This window comes from Mizuhopecten yessoensis, unplaced genomic scaffold, assembly GCF_002113885.1.
Source record: "Mizuhopecten yessoensis strain PY_sf001 unplaced genomic scaffold, ASM211388v2 scaffold10985, whole genome shotgun sequence".
Classification (NCBI taxonomy): domain Eukaryota; kingdom Metazoa; phylum Mollusca; class Bivalvia; order Pectinida; family Pectinidae; genus Mizuhopecten; species Mizuhopecten yessoensis.
The window spans coordinates 1,815,740-1,837,537 of NW_018408820.1; the positions used below are offsets into that span (position 1 = coordinate 1,815,740).

Sequence of the window (21,798 nt, forward strand, 5' to 3'; positions counted from 1 at the left end):
GTTGGGATAATAATTTAAGCATAAAGCGTTGTGTGCCCTTCCGATTGCAAACAAGCCTATTGATTTTTTGCATAGGTCAAAGTAATTTTTTAAGAAAAAAGTTTAACGAGATTCAGTGTGGTAAGCATATATATAATACTGTAAATGGTAAGTTTGTAAATGCTGGTCAAAGTGATTCAATTTTTATCTTCCGAATACCTTTGGTATGTCCTTTGTCAAGCAAAGAATAAAACTTATTTTGTGAGTTTTTGCCGACAAAGGAAACTAATAATATCAAAAGCTTGCAAAACAAGTTTTCAATTACTGTTTGTGTTAATTTTTTTTTTTAGCATTTATGACAAAAATGGTAATTTATTTAAAATCTTTCGCCTAAACAGTGGCAGTTTAATGGGGCAATCGGGTAACATTAAACTATGGCTGGATTAACGAGGCTCGAATGTATTCTTAAACAAGTCTGTTATCCCTTTAATTTTATTTGGATAAATTTCAAGACTTCATACATCAGAGACTTTATGTGAAAGTCTGGAAGTTTGAAATCAATGGATGCTAAATATCTAGAAAAAGAACAAAAGTTCGTAAACATTTCAACAATTTATTCAAACTCGACAAGATATAAATGCATAACAGAACAATTCATTCGTTAGGTTTTTTAAAAAGTTTTTAAAAAATGACCAATAACAACACTACGGAAGATATTAACATCTAAAAACATGTGGAAACTACCGAAATCTGGTAGGTTGATGTTTTCTCTGCATTTCTCAAAGCAATAACATCATCACTTGATTAATTAGTCAAGATGTGGAAATATGCTTCACAGTTACTTCAATAAACAAGAACTGTTTATATGCTTGTGGCATAATATAGTTCAGAATTTTTACAGTTCCGTTACGTTGTATTTCGATATTGTCGAGTTCTATTACTCCTTCCACAGCGTCAGGTCTATATCTGGAATACTGTTACACGTTGTGAGTGGATTACTGAAAGTAAATATAAATAAAATTGTTAAAGGTAAACCTTGCTTCTACTGTAAAAAAGTTTGTTTTCTTTATAAATTTATTTCGTCTTTATTCAAACAAAAGACATTTATAGAATGCAAACTTCTCAAAGGAGTCAGAAAACATTCTGAAGTTGCTCTGTAATTTTGCAGAAAAATATTATTACAAAATTGACCAGTAGCATAATGGACAAACTAGAAAAGCATTATTACAAAATTGACCAGTAGCATAATGGACAAGCTAGAAAAGTATTATTACAAAATTGTAGCATAATGGACAAGCTAGAAAAGTATTATTACAAAATTGACCAGTAGCATAATGGACAAGCTTATAATCTACTTTTAAAATTAATAGGTCTAGGAATCAAATCCCTGTAGCAAAGGTGCTTCTGTGAAAAAAGAAACCATATTTAATTCCGATTGTAAAAACTCATTGTACAGTAGTGACTTACATTGTGCTCTGTATATGGAAGACGTCCTTTGTTACAAGGTCCATACCAAAGTTGGTACACATGACTTTGGCAAGGGTCATCTTCCTGATCTCGTCACGTTGTGCTGTGAAAAAAAGAATTTTCACACGTAGGTGTCAACCTCCGAAACCTCCAATGGAGGGACTCGTACCTCTCTCATTCCACATTTCCAATGAGTGAGAATGTGCATGAAATGTAACTGAAACAGCATTTCTCAATTAATCTTTCCCTTTTATACATGATCATTACACCCACCCTGCATGCAGTAACTATATCATTTGACCACAGGATGTAGATGTTGAGTTTGTGTGAAATTGGACTTGAATGAGGGAGTTGACAGGGAGATTGGTAAATTTTGGTCAAAATGATTGACATCCTTGATATATACAGGAGTTACGCTCAATTTCACACTCTACACTCCTGGAATATGTCATAGCAAAATTGAAGGCACGAACGAAGCTGTTTGATTGGTCTCGGGTAAAAAAACCTGACCAATCGCTAGGCTGATACATGTCGATTGAAGATTACAAAAGAGAGACGCCCGACTTCAAAGCGCGTCATTTTTACCTTACCGCAACATTCTTTTGATGTAGACATCAAAGGGTCGAACTAGTCTTGTCTCATCAACAAGGTGGCATACACAGAGCCTTCAATTTTGCTATGACCTATTCCAGGGGTGTAGAGAGCGAAAGTGAGCGCAACCCATGGATAACAAGGATGAATGAGGGAGTATCCCTTCTAATGAGGGAGGGTTGACAGTTATGTCTTATCATAATTCTGCTACAGCATTGACATTAAGGATGTATGCTAACCTCCCACTATGTGATCAGTAGTAGAGTTATATATCCCAATTAATATGGTTCAATGATAAATTAAAGTGATTTTTCTAGAGTTATCTCCCTTCATATGCTACATTTGATAAAATCCCCACAATTTGTACATGTTTTCTTCTTTTTTCTTCAAGAGTTAAGCCCATATAAACATGTTGTCTGGACACTAGATCATGTACATGGTAGTTTTAGTGGCAATTTTATTTTAGCAAAATAGGGGTTATTTGGCCATATTGCTTTAAGCGACTTCTCTGGAACTAAGGGATGGATATAAACCATATTTGATTAAAAGCATCCCTAGGAAGTGGAGATTAAAAATTGTACAAATGGTGGGGCTGACCCCCCTGGAGGCCGAGGGGTGGGGCCAAAAGGGTTATTCGGCTATATTGCTTTAAGCGACATCTTCTCTGGAAGTTGAGATGGATATAAACCATATTTTACTGGAAGCATCCATTGGAGGCAGTGATTAAAAATTGTACAAATGGTGGGGCCAAGCCCCCGGGCTAAGGGGCCAACATTTATTTATTACTTTGAAATGGTCGAGTTCCCCACCGTATAACCATACATACAATTGCTGAGTATTAAGAGAAGAATGTGCATTTGCTTCTGGGATGGCCCCACCCATGGCGACAGTCCCTTGGTCAAAACCTTTTGAAACGGTAGAGATCCCCACCCCAAAACTATATATACAAATGCTGGGCATTAAGAGACAAATGGCTGTCATGATATTAGAATTGATCCTGGGGTCTGGCCACAACCCTAGGGACCTAGTTTCAGCTTAGAAACAGTTGAGATCCCCATCCCATAACCATACATAAAATTGCTGGGCATGAAAAATCTAATACAGATATGCTACAAGGATTGGCCTTGGGGTCTGGCTTCTTCCATTGGATCTCATTTGGAGAATATTTTGCCACGATTGCTTGGATATACAGGTGAGCGATACATGCCCTCTGGGCCTCTTGTTTTTTTAAGATCTTAATACGTTATATTACAAGGGTTCTTCATTGTACAAAAATATCAAACATGGCCACCGTACGTTACTGTATACTGCTACCTATCAAATCTCTTCAAGTATAGCTTTAATCATGATAAAATTCTTACCAGGTGGAAATCCTTCAGGACTTGGCCTTTCAAACCAAAAGCGGTCACCCAACTTGATATCTCTGAATTGCCTTCCAATCAATTCTGTAAACACGGGTCCAAGATGGCCATTTGGCACTTTCCTCTCCGACATACCACCAGCAAACAGATCAATGTCTTTAACGCTACTGTAAACAGAAGATGTTTTTTTATAAGCTCACCTGGTCCGAATGACCATGGTTAGGTTATACCATAACCGCCGAACGTCGTCTGCTCGTTTTTGCATTAAAACACTACTTAACGGCACAGTAGATTTTGACTAAATTTGGCCTGGAGCATCCTTAGGCCAAGGGCTCTCAATTTTGTATAAATAGTGAATGTGGCATAGGGATAAAGGGATTTCATCTCCATTTGGTCTAGAGCATCCTAAGGCAAAGGGCACTCAATTTTGTAAAAACAGTTGGTGTAGTCCCCCTGGAGGTAGAGGGAGGCAATAGGGGAAATAAAGGCAAAACCTTTGAAATCCTCTTTTTATCCCAATTTTGTCTCGAAGTTGTCTAGTAGTGCTTGTTACAATAAGGGTGTATTCATTTAAATAAGATGGCCACCAGGCAGACATCTTGGATTTTGACATCTGAAGTTTGTTCTGGCTATATCTCAAGAAATACTGGATGGATCGTTCTGAAATTTCATGTGTGCATATACAGTACCTACCATGTAGTGCTATATATTTACCTCATAACAAGTACTTTCACCATATCCCGGTGAGCGATACAGGCCCTCTGGGCCTCGTAGTTAACTTGGGATTGAAATGTTTAGAATTAATCCGATGAAAATGGCCACCAATTCATTTTTGAAAAAATAGCATAAACTTTGAGGGTGCACCAAGCTTTACCCTCGGAATATTTGAGGATCTGGCCGAGGTCAGAAATTCCGAGAGACAGCAGGATCTACCATAACATGCCCGAGAGGTCCATGAAATATCAAAAAGAAAGGTTGTCAATGAACCGATTCTGAAAGTTGCGCTGGCTGGAAATGACAACAGTAGCGCCTGTATTCATGAAACCATTCTCATGCTCAATCTGATTTTGTGCTCGTGCCTAGTGCTGGATCCCGTGATAAATCTATAATAATTCACATTTTGTGAGTAATTTGGAAGAATTTGGAAGAGACTTAAACCAGAACATCGTTTTTAGGGTCTACAACCGACATTAATAAGTTGGTTTTGAGCAGAGAATCCATGCTTGAGCATAAGAACAGTTTCATGAATTCGGGCCGAGTTTGACTAAATCGGGATGCTTAACCCAAAGGTCAAACCCCCAAATCCGAAGGACAAAGAGGGAAACCCACCAACCCCTGTCAAGCAACTACATGTACTTACTCGTAGACATCTTTCAACAAGCCCTTGGCATAACTGTTGTGGTCAGTCAGCTTGTTAAAGCTCTTAGGCTTTTTCAGTCCAAAAAGTTTTCTGTACTCAACGTATGGAGGAACTCCATGGTCTCGTCCTCTCTGGATGTTCAATGATCCCAGGTCAAAGCTGCTCCCGTTACTGTCCAGGAAAAGCAGGTTTCTAACACCTGGCTCAAATATCCTGTATAATAGAAATGATAGAAATAACACTACTAAGTCTGGGGTTGTGCAACATTCCATATTTCTATACGTTTTATAACACTGTTTTGATCAGCTTATTAATATTGATGCAGTCTTGACCTGCACATTGCTTAAATATATACTTCATTCCATCACAAATGCATAACTTCAAAGCTTCACAGTATCCAAAATTTTGGCATGATTTACATGCAGTCTCGTTTCTGCTAATGGAAATGTACCAATATTTTTAGCAATGCATGCATGGCCACATTGGTGTCCAGTCTTCAACTGCTAAAACTGGTAAATATCTGTTCAAATTCATTGATCTGAGAAACCTTAAATGAAAACTTATTTTGCCATCAGCTTTTGAGATTCTTTCATCAAGAAGTGTAAATGACTGGTGTCTAACGGCTAAATTGCTGAACACTCGCCAAGCCTGGAGTGTGCCGAATCGGTAAACTCAGCTCTCAGAAATTATAGAGAAATTTCACCAAAAAGCACTCAAATACTGCATTTAGTCAAGGGGAGGGGCAACATGTTTACCCATTCCATCCCATTATTATTCATACCAAACTGATGAATCTTATTCGCAACATTGAGAAATCTTGTCAAAAGAATTGCCGTAAATTCATCGATACATGCATGTATTTGAAAACAATTTTGCATGGTACTATGTAAACACGAGCTGCGTCGCTCACAATCTTACCTATCTGCCTTCATGGAATTGTTGGCGATCACCCATCTTGCCAGTTTTGGAACGTCCTGTCCAGCATTTTGGATCACTAACGACGGACTGAAAAATGTTTGCTGAATAGGCTTCTCCACTTCCCATGTAACATAGTCACGGAGAAGATAGCACTCATTAGCAGGAATCAGAGAATGTCCGAATCTCATTGCAGCAACTGCAAACCCGTTCCGAATGCTGGGATTGGTACGAGATCGATAGGGGTCCTGATTGGATGACAAAAGATCAAATTTGGACAAATGAAATGGGCTGAGAATGGATGGTAGCCATTCGTAATAACTTATCTGTTGTAAAATCCCCGAGATAATTTTCCTGGTTTCCTGAAATACCCTCTCGTCGTTCCAGCCATTGTTCATAGCCGAGAGGATTGTGGCAATCCGATTGTGCTCCCGGAAAAGGAGAACGTGATTAGCTCCAAGATGAGGAATCACATTTGCCCGTACATCTCCTGTAAAGCAACACATATTTGTACATCAAATATTCGTACATCAAATATGCATTAAATATTCGTACATCAAATATACAACAAATATTTGTACATCAAATATTCAGATAATATGTAATCTAGCTATCCCACTACTTCTTTATTGCACTAGAAAGAATCTCCTAGAATTAAGAATTACTATGACATGTTTTTTCTCAACATTCGTGTTGCTGTTGCAGTCATGTTTAACATAAAAAATACATGTTAACATTGAAACATTTGTAGATGACAATATCAAATCCCTTTTACCATTGTTATTGTTTAGATTTTGGGTGGACTGTTCGAATACACAGGTCTTAATAGATGTAATTGTAATAGGAGAGGAATAGTGATAAAGATTGGGCCGTCGCTGGGGCTCAAACCCACGACCCTTGGCTCGACAGCCCGCTGCTCTACCGCTAAGCTAAAGGAAAATTCCCTACAGCAAACGCTTGTAAGGCAACCTAATTATCCACATATTTTACATAATTACAAAGGGGATAATATTATTTGATAATGTCAGATTATAGAGGGGTCAGATTAGAGAGTCTTAACTGTATGCAATTTACCACACTTTGACCTAGAAATGGCAACATTATGTAGTGGAACTGGACTGGATCAATCGTCGGCGACCAGATAGCTCAATTGTTCGAGCATCCGTCTAAGTTTTGAAGGTCCCGTGTTTGAACCACGGTTTCGCCATGTAATTTTCCTCTCCCGTTACATTTGGCGCCCAACAAAATATACCCACAGTAGGCGGTTTAGGGTCTCGTGTGTGTCTTCAGGGTAGAAGGCTTTGTTAAAGGAGGGCGGAATGTAGCAGAACTGGACTGGGTCGATCGTCGGCGATAGTGTTTTGAAGATCCCAGTTTCAAACCACGGTCACCGTTACAATTGTAAGAATAGAGTCCTTCATCTAAGTCTAGGCAATCCAGTCTCAGTCTGGTAATAATTTGTTTATCAACCGAGCTGTATACATAATATTGTAGGATCTAGTTCACAGATACATGTTAGTCTTGTATTCCACCTCACCATCCAAGACATACTTGCATATCGAATACGAATATACTCCAGGTGAAATAGTGTATCAAGATGGGCCTTAGACAAACTTTTATAATGGTTGGGGTCAAAGGTTAAATCTTAGGTTAGTGACCTACTTTGTCTCGACACTGCCATCCCAAGATGTACATTTATACCAAATCTGGTCACTCCAGCTGAAATAGAAGATGTATGCCCGGGAACTCTATGGACAGACGGACGGATGGAAGGACCAGAGTGTTTTTAAGTCCCCTCCTGCGAACTGCTTCTGGGACTGAAAACCACAGGAGTTAATTTCCAAATTTGACCCCATGTGCAAAAAGGCTTGATTTGATATTGCCCTTCTATATAAAACGAGTGCAAAGGGGACTGGCGCAATACTAAACAATTTCTAAACCAATGAAAAACTTTGAAAAAAAATAATAATAATTTTACTGACCGGCTTTGATGCAGAAGTCCGGATTTGAATTAATCAAACAACTGTGCGGGTCACCAGCTGGGGGGAGGCTCGAGGTAACTGTTGACGTCGCTAGGAGTCCTATACCAAAACAGTATTGCTCAATAATATAAGGAGTGGAGATTTTTTTCGTAATCCAGAATCAACATTTTTCAGAGTTGAGGTTTTGCTAAATATATTGTGATTGAAAAAGACCAAAGGCAAAAAATCTGCACAATTGGGCTATCTTTAAAGTTATGGATTTCTTCCATAGAACAATATTTAAATCTAAGCCTTGTATACCAATAAGTGATTAATTACATCAATTGTGATGAGCAAGATGTTATTTACAAATAAATTTCACCAGGAAATATTAAGGTCAATCGACGTAAATTAAATTTGTTGCTATACATTTCCGCATTATGCATCCCATCTTGTGAATATAATAAATTAAGGTTCGTTCTACTCAATTTTCCTATATATACACACATTGCACTTCATTAATTCTCAAAACTTTGTCAGACTACAATTCTTAAGCCCTAGTCTTTTGTTAATTCATATAGATAAAGTTCTCAAGCTGTCAAATTTACAATACAACTTTTCCTAGATAAACACATTCTTCATAAACTTGAAACAAGAAAAAAAAAAAATTAAATAAAAGAAGGAACTTCAGCCAAACAAGGGTAATATGTTTATGATTTTACCATTCCTGAAAGCCCTCAGTTCATTCATCTGGGCCACCGATGATCCATATACGTTGGAGCCATCAACAAATGCAGTGATGGCGTTGAACTGCTCACGGTGGTCTGAAAAAGAAAAATAATTCACCGACCAACGGGTTACTACTGATCAGGATATATGCCGACTTTGTATGTACATGCAAGAACCATCTCCATTAAGGAACTATGTTACCTTGTTCATCATACCCGTTATTTGTATTCGGTCTCCCTGTATTAATCTTTTAGCACTATAAAGACCTACATGTACTTGTACATTAATCTTTCCGTTTTAATTTCCCGAATGTTTCAAACAATCAAGCGAAGCCGATTTCCAGAGATATCTTACATGTTGCTTAATGATCTTATCAATTCCAAAGCAGGCTAAACAGTAGGGTATTCCAGTGTAGTTTTTCATGCTTACATGCGAGCAACGTCCCCATTAACTCGTGCTAGTTTTAAATGTCGTCTGGCTTGGCCAGGGAACTAGCTTCCACTGATCAGGTAGCCGACTTGGTTAGCACGATTATATCGTGATTGGAGGTAAAGGGTTCAAATTCAATGGCACTCCGTTTTACATGTTTATTTTATCTTAATATTTATCTTAATATTTTTATTCATTAAGCTCTGCAAAGTATTGCGATTATTTTCAGAATTATTTGATATGTAATTAATGTCATGCTCATGTTAATACGTTTCTAATTCACAGTAAGGAGTTTTAGGCAATGGTGCAGGTATCCTTAACCCTTTCATCCCTGTGTAACTATAGTAAACTCTACCATGCATTGATCTGGATGTGTCCATTATGGCCTATAGTGGTGCAGGTATCCTTAACCCTTTCATCCCCGTGTTACTATAGTAGACTCTACCATGCATCGATCTGGATGTGTCCATTATGGCCTATAGTGGTGCAGGTATCCTAAACCCTTTCATCCCCGTGTTACTATAGTAGACTCTACCATGCATTGATCTGGATGTGTCCATTATGGCCTATAGTGGTGCAGGTATCCTTAAACCTTTCATCCCCGTGTAACTATAGTCGACTCTACCATGCGTCGATCTGGATGTGTCCATTAAGGCCTATAGTGGTGCAGGTATCCTCAAGCTTTAATCTTGGTAAACCTACTTGGAGAACAGGCATCGGTGACGGCAGCGGACCGTACGAAATCCATACACTTGGTACGGGTGAAATGGAGGTCATCAGACGGGATAGCAATAGGGAAGCACTCGGGTCTGAAAAACAACAAAGTTTTAAAAGGTCAAAAGATAGCTCCTTTCGGAACAACTTAGAATGTCTAAATAAAAATCGACCTCTTCATTGATAATTTAAAGCGGAGTCCTGCAAATTTTGATCTAGTTAATTAACTCATTCAGCCGTGAAGACGCATTTCAACTCTTCCAGTTCAAATGTTGGAATAGTTCATTAGTAAATTGCAGGGGTGAATGAGTTAAAGCCTCAGTTAAATTTTTAAAAAAAATAACGATCGATCATGAACTGGTTTAAATTATGCAATCAGTTTGAAATAGAAGAGAACAGAGTTGAAGCCTAATAATAGATGAAGCCAATGCTTCAAATACCATAGTATACATTGGCTTCAAATACCATAGTATACGTTGGCTTCAAATACCATAGTATAAGTTGGCTTCAAATACCATAGTATACGTTGGCATCAAATACCATAGTATACGTTGGCTTCAAATACCATAGTATAATACATTGGCTAAGGATGCTAGAGAAGGCACAACGACCACAACAGAGGATGTTTCAAGGTCATTGGAGTGCATTGCTAAACGGAAATAGGAAGTACATCCCTAGTTGAAAATCCAATATAGGGAGACAGTATCACAATTTCCGCATATTCTAATGTTTAATATTAGATTGATGAATATTGTATGTTTATTATTGACAGAACAGTGTGTTCTCTCAATATTAAAGTATTTCAAAGCAATCCAGGCATTAATTCAGTTGTTTTTTAATCAATGAGTCACAGGTGTCCATTTTTCTGAACTTCAGGAAACCGGCTACCTATTTCACTACTGTGAAGTTTTTCAAGAACGATAACTCTTACATGCAATTACTATGCGTATATGGTTTTATTGTAAAATATCAATTTTTAATCGTTTATAGATAATTTTACACAATTTCAGCATTTATGTAATTTATATTAAATAATGCAATACCAATCTATGTCAGTGTCATTTTTATTGACATTATTTTGGAAAAAAATGTGTTTTTTTCTCAAAATTCACTCCTTTTTACATAAATTTCCATTTAAAATCCTTAAAATTCTGACAACCTATATTTTTTGGTGGCAGAACATTTCCTAACTTCAAAGCAATAAACTACAAAATTTGAAGAAATTCTACAGAGAAATGGCCACACAATCTTATTACCTTAATTCAATATTGATGGGAAGAGATTGGACAATTTAGCAAGGGAGCTTACCTAGGAAAAAAACTTATTCGATACTTACAGTGCAGTTGAAACATTGCGACAGCAATCAGTCGCTGAAGTCTCCGATCCTGTAATGAACAAATTCGTGTTTAATGTGTTGGAGGGCATGTTACAGGTTTCTTCTAATAATGATGTAAGCAAAAGTTGTCTCCCTTTAGGTATACAGAATCCCACCTGCTACTGTTTGCAGGCCTGAAGTTTAAAAGTTTCTGCTGTTCAATTCATGTCATAAATCTGAAATAACATTGCCGAATATTACTTTATAAAAATTTCGCCCAGTCAAACTTTGGCCCTTAGCCTGAATAATCTATACTGAACAAAAAAAGAGACGCACAATTAAATTATGCAATCAATAGCCTATGATATTTTGGGAAATTTGTACAATTTTTTTATCAATATGAAGGGACAAGTCTACTCTTTACAATACTGTAGAAGAAAAGTCTTTGACGTCACTCGTGTCATCAGTAGATACATATGTGCCCAGTGTTAATTTAACTTATTCACCCCTGAAATTTCATAATGGACTATTCCAACCTTTGCATTGGAAGAGTTCAGATGTGTCTTTAGGGGTGAATGAGTTTATTACTATATATAGGGCAGGCAAAAAAGGAAAGTATTAAATTGTATTGAAAAATTCTTGGTATAGAGTATTAAAATACCAAATGTCACATGTCAGCTAAAAAGTCTAAAAATAACAAAACAAGAGGCCCATGGGCCTTAACGGTCACCTGACATCCGATTCAAATTAGGACTGTCATCCAGGGGCCAATTCATACTTTTGTCGGTCCGAGTGACCTTGCTGCATCGCCCATTATTTTTTCCTTGTGAACACAATAACTTCAGTAAATATGAACCAATTTTTATGAAACTTTGTATGCAGCTTTGTATCGATGAGATCTTGGGATGAGTTTGAATACCGGACCAATTTGACCATAACTTAGATAGGTATTCCCCTTGGTAATTCTATTATTGTTTGACCCTGTGAACAAGATAATCGAAATAAATGGGTGTGACTCCAATTTTGGCCCAAGGGGTCTGCTTTGAACAAACTTGGTAACTGTATGTCTTCTGTTCTTGGTTAAAAGAAACTAAGTAAAAGCGTAAATCAATAATTTATTAAACAAGGCACAACATTTTAACAGCACCTTGTTAGTAGCAAAAATGTGTCATGAATTTATTGAAGCTATCGTGTTTACAAGGTCCAATAATAAAAATATTACAAAGGCCAATAACTCTGTAAGTTACTGTCAAATAATTCCCAGTTTTGAACTCATCCAAGATCTTGTTTGATATAAGAGTGCATACAAAGTTTCATCAAACTCCGTTAACATTTACTGAAGTTATCGTGTTCACAAGGAAAAGTTAACGCATGACGACGGACAAAAGGTTATCACAATATGTTACCATGACCCATGGCCAGGTAACCTAAAAATTGAAACACAGCTCTGGGAATCTGGATCTTAAACCTACTGTAGTTCAGTCAGCAGCTTCGGAAAACATTTATCGAATTCCAATGTAAGATGACAAATTACACAAGCTGACAGGTGATGAAAGCAAAAGTACATAAAATAGGGTACAATAGCAGGAAAATAGTTTATGGGTCCACAAAAAATTACCCGAGCTTGCTGGTGTAAGTGTGATGTCGTGGTCAAGGAACTGACCCCAGGCCATTACCATCAGTGACAATTCCGTTTCCTTTTTCTCAATTGAAGATTTGAAGACGCTGTTGCTGACTTTTCGAGGACTGGGCAGAGGTTGACCTTTCTTGCCCAAAGTTCTTGGAGAACTAACTCCTGAAAATGCAAAGATACAAGGATGTATGCTACATTAAGTGTGCAAGAGTTGTCTCCCTTGCATAAATGTTCACTTTATCATTAGCCTTAACATTACACTACCAGAACGCTAATTGTTCTTGGAACTCTCCTGATAAAATGTCAGGAGATAGAATAGGCTACAAGAAACAAGTCCATCATCAAGAGCATAGGCCTAACCATAACTCATTCACCCCTGAAGACACATTTGAACTCTTCCAAATCAAAGGTTGGAATAGCTCATTATGAAATTTCAGGGGAGAATGAATTAAGGTCACCAGTCCACTACATCATGGTCAGCAATCCACTGTCAACAGTCCAGGTCACTAGTATGTCAAGGTCATGATCCACAGTCAAGGTTACAAGTCCAATGAATGTCAAAAGCTATATTTCTGTACATGTACGATCGACGAGTTGTAAGCAGAATCTTTTTAAAAATGTTTGGGTAATTCAGGTACAATGGTTGGGCTAACAGTACTTACCATCATCGTAAAGTGGAGGAAGGAATCTTTCTTGTGCAGTAGCAGCTGATCCAAACCATGGCTGAACCAAGTTGTTGCACGATCCATCTGCTGAACGGAATTTATTACTAGCCGAAGAACAATCTACCTGGTGTGTTGGACAAGCAGTGGTCTGCTTTTTCCATTCAGACACTATTTCTTCAGTATCCTGGAGGTCTCTCAGCGACAAACCAGTCCTTTTGTAAATTATATAAGCACAAAGTTAATGAATGCACTAATTTTCATTAGCATTACAGCACATTCTCAAATTCACATGAATTTCAAACAATTCAAGAGTAGGAATTTCAATATGCCAACATTTGCATCAACAGAAATATTTGTAATGATAATTTTAATAATTTTTATGATCATGCACTTTAAATTTTGAACGGTTGAATATTGCTGAAAACCAGCAGAAACTTGTTTCTAAATGTTCAATCAATCCATCATATAAATGTACATACTATAACAGTAAATTAGTCCTTACGGACAAGTAAAAAGAAACAAGAACTGTAGGAGAACAGCTAGCATAGCTCGTCTATTAAAGTTATTTTTGTAAAAAGTGCTTATAGTAATTGGGCCATTACAGGATGTCCCATCTTGGTTAATAGATCAGGAAACTAGAAGTTCATTGTTGATGCCCCACTCCCACTTTAATCCCCCAAAAGTAACCCCTATCACACCCAATTCATTTGTACAATCTTGAATCCCCTTCCACTAAGGATGCTTCCTGCCAAATTTGATTCAAGTAGTTTCAAAAGAACTAGCCCTAAAACTTAACCTATAGAACTTCCCCAAAAACTTCAAGCAATTCCAAAAGACTTTTTGTTTTGGACCAATAATGAGCAAATATGGTCAAATTTGTTGCTTAGGAACCTCCAAGCAATGCTGTAGCCATATTGCAATGTACAATTATTTAAAAGATGACTTAAACACAAAAACACAGCTTGCCCAAAAACTTTAACCAAGTGGGACGCCGACGCCATGGGTACTGCTATAGACCCCCTAATCTTCGAATTGACGAATTAAAAATCTCTTACAACGTGTCATTACTTCATCTCTTCAAGGACATACTTCAGAAACATTCTAATGAAATTTTTCTCTTTGTATTGTACGATATATATTACTCAATTGTTTTACAGAAAGGTTTGAAATAACATTTTCATTATACTAACAAATCCATGAGTTGTTTTGTAGCATCGAGTGATTTAAGGGATGCCTCTTCCTTGGCCCTGATCTCGGGAGTCGACCATTTCATCTTTCGTATCATGCGACGACTCTTCATACTTTCTACAAATCATAAACAATCTTGCCATTCATTTACCTGCTGAAATAAGACCGCATTGCCATGCTAACATGTTCTATAACTCTAGAAAATGTCCAAAACTAATTTACTATAGTTACAAACATAATTAACAACTTGTACCTCGCGACACAACTTATTCTATTGGTAATGCTTATATTTTCATTTAGTTTACTTGCTTCTTCATTAACAAATAAATAGCTTTCAATTTCATGGTTTCACTTTCATTTTGAACAAAAATGAAAAGAAATTTTATCAAGCAAAGCAAATCTGTTTAAAAACCTGCAGTCAAGATGGGTTTTAACTTAGCCATATATTTCCAAGCCTTATGGTACAAAGCTTGAAATAATTCATATGTTTAAACAGGGGTCGACATTAACACTTGTCCCTTAGTCCTGGACTAGTAGATTTCAGCAAGGACTAGTGAATCACCTAACCTAACTGTTCCTTTGGACTTGTGAAAAATATGGGTTATGAAATAAGAACATTTCATTTTAAAAAACTGCTAAAAATAGATGCATTCATTGCATGATTGTCAATTTTCCTAAAACGTTACTGTCAATTACTTTTGATGTTTCGTGCTGTAGATCAATTTTTTCCTCGTCAGGAAATCTTGGGACTAGTTACATTGACCAAGGACTAATAATCTATTCAACTAGTCCTGTGGACTTCCAAACAACAGTTTGTGTCTAACCCTGTTTAAATCCTTTACAAGCTTTGTCTTTTTTATTTACAGATTTTTGAATCAAATGAAAATATCGAAGGACCACGTACAGTATCAAGCAATTTCTGATTTTGTTGTTTTCAGGTTTTTAGCAAATGGCAGTTTGACAAAAAAAACAATATATTGTATAGAATTCAGATTCCACAAAAAATGCTTTTTACATAAAAGGAATTACTTGTTCTAAAATAGCCTTGTTGGTTACTTCCCTAAATGCTATTTGAAGTACCCATTTATACTGCTTGGTAGACTTTAACAGTGTTAACATTAAATGCTTTGATTTATGCAATAAAGGCACTTTTTATGTTTGAATATAATTTTGAAAATGGACAAGGTAGGGTGGATTTTCTGTACAATTACTGTAAACAAGAAAATCTTGATTCAAGAAAATCTTTAATTTCCAATGCAGAAACTGGCACACATGTAACGATACGATTCTTTTAATAAACAATTTTGAAATTGCTCCAAATGAGTTTTGTAGTCCAGTAAAATAAAATGGACCAAATTCACAATATACAGGCTCTAACTAACTTTCAGTGGTGTGGCGTCTTCTCAATTCCTGATTTACTAGGTGGTTTTCGTGGGCATTGTCATTGACGAATCGTACCAGTTGCTCTATAGTCTCTTCCAGACTTGAATCGTCTTCAGGAGAATTTGCATATGCCAAAGAACAGGCTGCAGCCAGCATAAACGCTCTCCAAAACATGACTGAAAATGAGCAAACACAGAATTCAGATCAACTTTCACCAACAAACTGTCGCAGCAATAGAATACAGTCAACCTGCTCATGCAACCACGTGTTAGTAGACCCGTGTTGTTAGTCCCGTGTTGTTAGTAGACCTGTGTTAAGATTCCTTTTCAGTAAAAATGCCACAAATCCCCCAAAAGCTGTAAAACACCTTAACCCATTCACCCCTGAAGACACATTTGAACTCTTCCACTTTAAAGGTTAGAATAGTTCATTTTGAAATTTCAGGGGTGCATGAGTTAATTTAGGTCCAAATAAAGTAGTAACAATTTAAATTCTAAAGATCCCTGTGGAAGCGACCATTACTGTTCTGCCATCTGTTTTAACAATAGATAAGCTACACCTGTTAGCCATCAAAGGGGAGACAAAATCATTTAAACGCTTTTCTTGGAAGACTGTTCTAGGGATATTTTCAGGGGAGTGAATTTTTGGATTTCTATACTAATACAATTAACTGTAGCATGCACAGAGTCCTTATTTTTCAGTATAAACTGCAATTGAAAAAAAAAGTTTTCTGAAAACAATCGCAGTAGGGCGAGATCAGCAAAGAGAAGTTATCAATTGTTATGAAAATCAGGGGATGTAACTGTAGGTAAGGAACACAAAAAGATAATTCTCCAGTGTTTTGTCGCAACCAGGGGGACATGAATAAACTGAAAGATTTTGAGATGTTCCCTGCATTTACTACTCTCAGTGTCAGTCTCTGTCATGCTAGGTCTGCCTCAAAATGAGAAATGTCTAATAGACCAACTGTGTCAAAGACATCAAATGTGCTATGACACCACCTGTTTTAAGAGACCACGTGCATTAAGAGACCACCTGCATTAAGAGGCCACCTGCATTAAGAGATCTTAAGAGAGCCTTGTTAAGAGATCACATGCATCAAGAAATTACCTGTGTGAAAAGATCACCTGTGTCAGAGACCTCTGGTGTCGAGAGGGGCACACTTGATAAAACATGTAGGCCATGAAAATGTATTCAGATTAATTAGAATATCAAAATACCTTGCTCGGGATGACCATCTATATATAGCACAAGTTGAACAAGTGAATCCAGGGGGGGGGGGGGGGGGGGGGGGGGGGGAGTCAGCCGAAATATTGCTGAAATGATGCAGGAATGCTTTCAAAATGAATTTTATTTCTCTTGTAGGATTTAATTTTTATTTCTTTTTAAGGCCAATACAATGCATTTAATTAAAAAAAATCATATTTAATTCACTTGAATCTAAAACTAATCCTGAAACAAAAGGACAATTCTTCAAAATGTACAGAAGTTACATTGTACACAACTACACAAGGTAATGGTCTCTGGTAGCTAAGGAGTTATCCCCCTTTATTGAAAATAATAAAGGGGGATAACTCGTAAAGGTGAAAGTGAAACGGTGGCATGTGCATGACATTAAACCACGGACTTAGATAATCTAATTCCGTGATTAAACTAAGTAGATACTGGTCATGTGTGCATGTTATCAGTGAAATATATACCAGCCAGATGTAGCATTGGAAGATTTGCTGTTTGTTTGCATTGACACGACTCCAAAACTTGGAACCCAAATTTTGTTACAAATGTGCAAAACAACTTGTTCTGAACAATGGCAAATTTGAGCATAATGTAAAATTGACAGGGGACATCAGAAAAGCGTCCGAACAATCTTAAAAGGAGCACAATTTCCACGAAAACTGCCGACGAAAATAAATAGAAATTGTAAACGAAAATCGAAAATGGAGACATAACTCTCGCGAAAAGGGTAAAAAGGTTATGATTATCATAACGCACCGCTTCATATACCGGTACTAATGATCAAGTGATCCAATAATGCAGTAACACGGACGGACGAACTGATTCACCGATACAAGATTGAATTATACCACCGACCGGGTGCTTCCCCACCCTAACCTGGATATGCAAGCATCCAAAACTTGCCTATGCCCGGTTTGCCCCCTACAAGTTCCCGATAAGATTCGAGAAGGTGTTTCACGCCTGGCAATACATACGGTAATTTGACAAAAAATATTCACGTTTAATCACATTTCATTTATTTTATCATTATATATATATATTCCCCGCCAACACTTGGACACCTCTTGACCTGCCATTGCATGTCCAAAATGTGTGCCGACATGAAAACAGACCGTTTAAAGTGCCACGACATTAACAACGAACATTTGTGAACATTATTTTACCGTCTTATCTATTTAATAAACTAAGAGAATCAAAACGCGACTGCTTATTAAAATGTGTGCATTTCATACAAAACGACCATTTTAGAAAGAAAAAAATGGCCGAAACAAATATTTTAAATTTAACTCTTGTTTTGCATTAAAAATAGCCTGTTCCAAACCTGCAAAAAACTCCAATTTTCCATTTCATTGTCAATAAAATAAATATTATTTCAAATTCATAGAATTTCACACAAAAAAATATATGATAGATGCAACATAAAAAAGTATACATGTACGTACGTACCTTATAAAATAGTGTCCAGATCCGAGAAGAAGAAACAAGGTTGTCCTGTGTGTCTGTCCTGGGCCAGCTCTCCTTGTCTGGTCCTTGGTCAAGCTCTCACGGCCTCCTGGTCTTAGCTGACTTCGTACGGCAGACTACTTACGTGCGTAGTCAAGGGCCACGTGCGTCATTCACAAGAAGCAAAATGCACGAGATGTGTGATTTGCGCATGTGTAATCGGCGATAGAAAATGCAAACTTTGCAAAAAATCGATTTCATGTGTATATTATATTGACAAAGTGTTGATCATGCAAATAAAAAAACCCATACGAACTTCTGACCTGTGCTGGGGTACAAACAGATGCGGAAAACAAAATGCATTTAGAAAACGCCACCTCATTATTTACAAATCGAAGCAGGTAGGTTTATAAAAATGTATATAAAAAAATGTCATATAAATTAAACACAACGTAAATAGCACAATATCATAGCAAGCATTGTACCAAAAACAATATAAAAAATCTGTACAAAAAATCGCATCATTTTTAGGATTCGAATTTCGTTTGGTATGTTTTAAATACTAAAAGTATCTCTAAAAAAAATCTTAATTGTGCTAGCTGCTAAGGTTAGCGTAACTCTGAAGTATATTTTGAACGTGAATTTAATTAGTATTTTTACTTAGGACATTTCAATATGGCTGCCACACCAGACTGTATATCAAATTCAATAATGCGTTCCGTTAGCATTAAACATATAAAAACTGATTTTTTTCATCAGTTATTGAAACGGGTTTTTTTCTGAAATTTAGTGTACATGTACCTCAATTATGTTTGGGAAATATTGGAGGAGGATTATTTTTGACAGGGATTGTTTCATGCTAACGGAAAATGCAATATTGAATTTGATATACAGTTTGGTGTGGCAGCCATATTGGAATGTTCTTAATAAGCCTATATAGACAAACCATAACAGCCATTTCAGATAGATTGGTCTACTTATTCCGTCTTTGCGTATTGCAGAGTTGTCTTCTCTTGTGAGCAGGAAATGATTGTTACGTCATTGGTTTGTGTGAGAAAATTACGTCGTTTTCTCAAAAATTGATGACGTTACTCTCACAAACAAATGACGTAACAATCAATACCTGCTCACAAGAGAAGACAACTCTGCAATACGCAAAGACGGAATTGCATCGCGCATAGCGGGCACACCGGATTAGAAAGCGTCTGACGTCATGCTGCAGCGGTGCAAACGCTAATGTTCGAAGTTAAACGCTTTTCCTTTACAAATTTCGTTACAGTTCTGTGACGTTTTGTCTTTTAAAAAAACTAAGCGTGATACACAAAGATAATTCAAAGACGCGTCGAGTTATATTTTCAGAGGTTGTACGTCTCAGGCACGAAAAAAAAACGAAAGAAAAAAAAAGTTGGCAGAAAAAAGAGTTGGGAGGGGGTTAAGGTCTCCGGACTCACTTTAAAAAACATCCAAAATACTCACTAGGCAGTAGTTCTGATAATATAACAGCTCCGATATGTTCACCTTCTATACTGAAAGACTACTAGTTAAGGATCCCCGCCCCACCGCCTAAAAATGTAATGAGGCATTGGTGTTTTTTTTCTACGGCATCGCTATTACATAACCAAATCATTTCTGAACAATAACCCATACCTTGCGGGAGTTTCTTCAGATTTTTTGGGATATTGTGAAATAAAAAAAAATCAATGGAACAAAATGAAACAAAATACATTTTATTTGATGCAACAATGGTGTATTAGAAATATAACACATACAAAATAATAACAATGTCAATATTGATGAACAAAACACAAAAAATACTGAGTAATTTTCTAACAATAATACTAAAACAAACAAAAATGCCCGTTACAAACGCGAAAAACAACAGCGGAATTCTTTAGGGTTTTGCTCTGGCTGGGACCGATTAATCGTGTAATCGATTATCCTTTGGTGTAGCCAATCAATCCTTAGTGTAATAGATTATCCGTTGGTAAACCCAGCAATCCATAGTGTAATAGATTATCATTTGTTGAAACCTATCAGTTCTTAGTGTAAAAGAGTATCCTTTGGTTAAACCAATCAGTTCTAAGTGTAATAGATTATCATTTAGTGTAATCAATCAATTAATTGTTAGTGCAATAGACTATCCTTTGGTAGATTGTCCTTGGGTGTAACCATTCACTTCTTACTGTAATATATTATCAATTGGTGAAATCAATCACTTCTTACTGTATTAGATTATCCTTTTGTGTAACCAATCACTTCTTAGTGTCATAGATTATCCTTTTGTGTAACCAATCACTTCTTAGTGTTATAGATTATTCTTTGGTGTAACCAATCAGTTTTTAGTGTAATAGATTATCCTTTGGTACAACTTGTCAGTTCTTGGTGTAATAGATTATCCTTTGGTGTAACCAATCATTTCTTAGTGTAATAGATTATTCTTTGGTGTAGCCAATCAGTTTTTAGTGTAATATATTACCCGTTGATGTAACCAATCACTTCTTAGTGTAATAGATTAATCTTTGGTGTAACCAATCAGTTTTTAGTGTAATAGATTATCCTTTGGTACAACTTGTCAGTTCTTAGTGTAATAGATTATCCTTTGGTGTAACCAATCACTTCTTAGTGTAATAGATTGTCCTTCGGTGAAACCAATCTTTTCTTAGTGTCATAGATTATCCTTTTGTGTAACCAATCACTTCTTAGTGTTATAGATTATTCTTTGGTGTTACCAATCAGTTTTTAGTGTAATAGATTATCCTTTGGTACAACTTGTCAGTTCTTAGTGTGATAGATGATCATTTGGTGTAACCAATCATTTCTTAGTGTAATAGATTATTCTTTGGTGTAACCAATCAGTTTTTAGTGTAATATATTACCCGTTGATGTAACCAATCACTTCTTAGTGTAATAGATTAATCTTTGGTGTAACCAATCAGTTTTTAGTGTAATAAATTATCCTTTGGTGTAATCAATCACTTCTTACTGTAATAGATTATCATTTGGTGTAACCAATCACTTCTTAGTGTAATAGATTATTCTTTGGTGTAGCCAATCAGTTTTTAGTGTAATATATTACCCGTTGATGCAATCAATCACTTCCTAGTGTGATAAATTATCCTTTGGTGTAACCAATCAGTTATTAGTGTAATAGATTATCATTTAGTGTAATCAATTAACCCTTAGTGTACTAGATTATCGTGTGGTTTAACCAATCAATTGTTAGTGTAATATATTTTCCTATGTTGTAACCAATCACTTCTTAGTGTTATAGATTATCCTTTGATGTAACCAATCAGTTCTTAGTGTAATATATTATCCTTTGGTATAACCCATCATTTCTTCGTGTAATATATTATCATTTGGTGTAATCAATCTATTCTTAGAGTAATATATTATCCTTTGGTGTAACCAATCACCTCTTAGTGTAAT

The 21,798-nt window shown here is 36.4% G+C and overlaps 1 protein-coding gene across 1 annotated transcript; it reads right to left on the reverse strand.

The window, feature by feature from the left end:
• Nucleotides 1-578: 578 nt before the first annotated feature.
• Nucleotides 579-18,539, reverse strand: LOC110464309 (lactoperoxidase-like). The gene is made up of 14 exons (XM_021519458.1): nt 18,373-18,539; nt 15,690-15,866; nt 14,310-14,424; nt 13,117-13,331; nt 12,440-12,616; nt 10,843-10,891; nt 9,495-9,601; nt 8,357-8,458; nt 7,656-7,754; nt 5,677-6,163; nt 4,759-4,971; nt 3,399-3,565; nt 1,447-1,549; nt 579-977 (listed from the first exon to the last, which is right to left on the reverse strand). Exons 2-14 carry the CDS (start codon nt 15,862-15,864, stop codon nt 917-919), a joined length of 2,070 nt encoding a protein of 689 aa, XP_021375133.1. The 5' UTR covers nt 15,865-15,866; nt 18,373-18,539; the 3' UTR covers nt 579-916.
• Nucleotides 18,540-21,798: the final 3,259 nt, after the last annotated feature.

What these genes read in the sequence shown, in the direction of transcription:
- LOC110464309 (XM_021519458.1), bottom strand. Translation starts at nt 15,864, where the DNA reads ATGTTTTGGAGAGCGTTTATGCTGGCTGCAGCCTGTTCTTTGGCATAT. An exon ending in AATTCCATGAAGGCAGATAG is followed by an intron (nt 4,972 to 5,676) that starts GTAAGATTGTGA and finishes TCTATTATACAG; the next exon opens with GATATTTGAGCCAGGTGTTA. An exon ending in TTGTTGAAAGATGTCTACGA is followed by an intron (nt 3,566 to 4,758) that starts GTAAGTACATGT and finishes TTCTGTTTACAG; the next exon opens with TAGCGTTAAAGACATTGATC.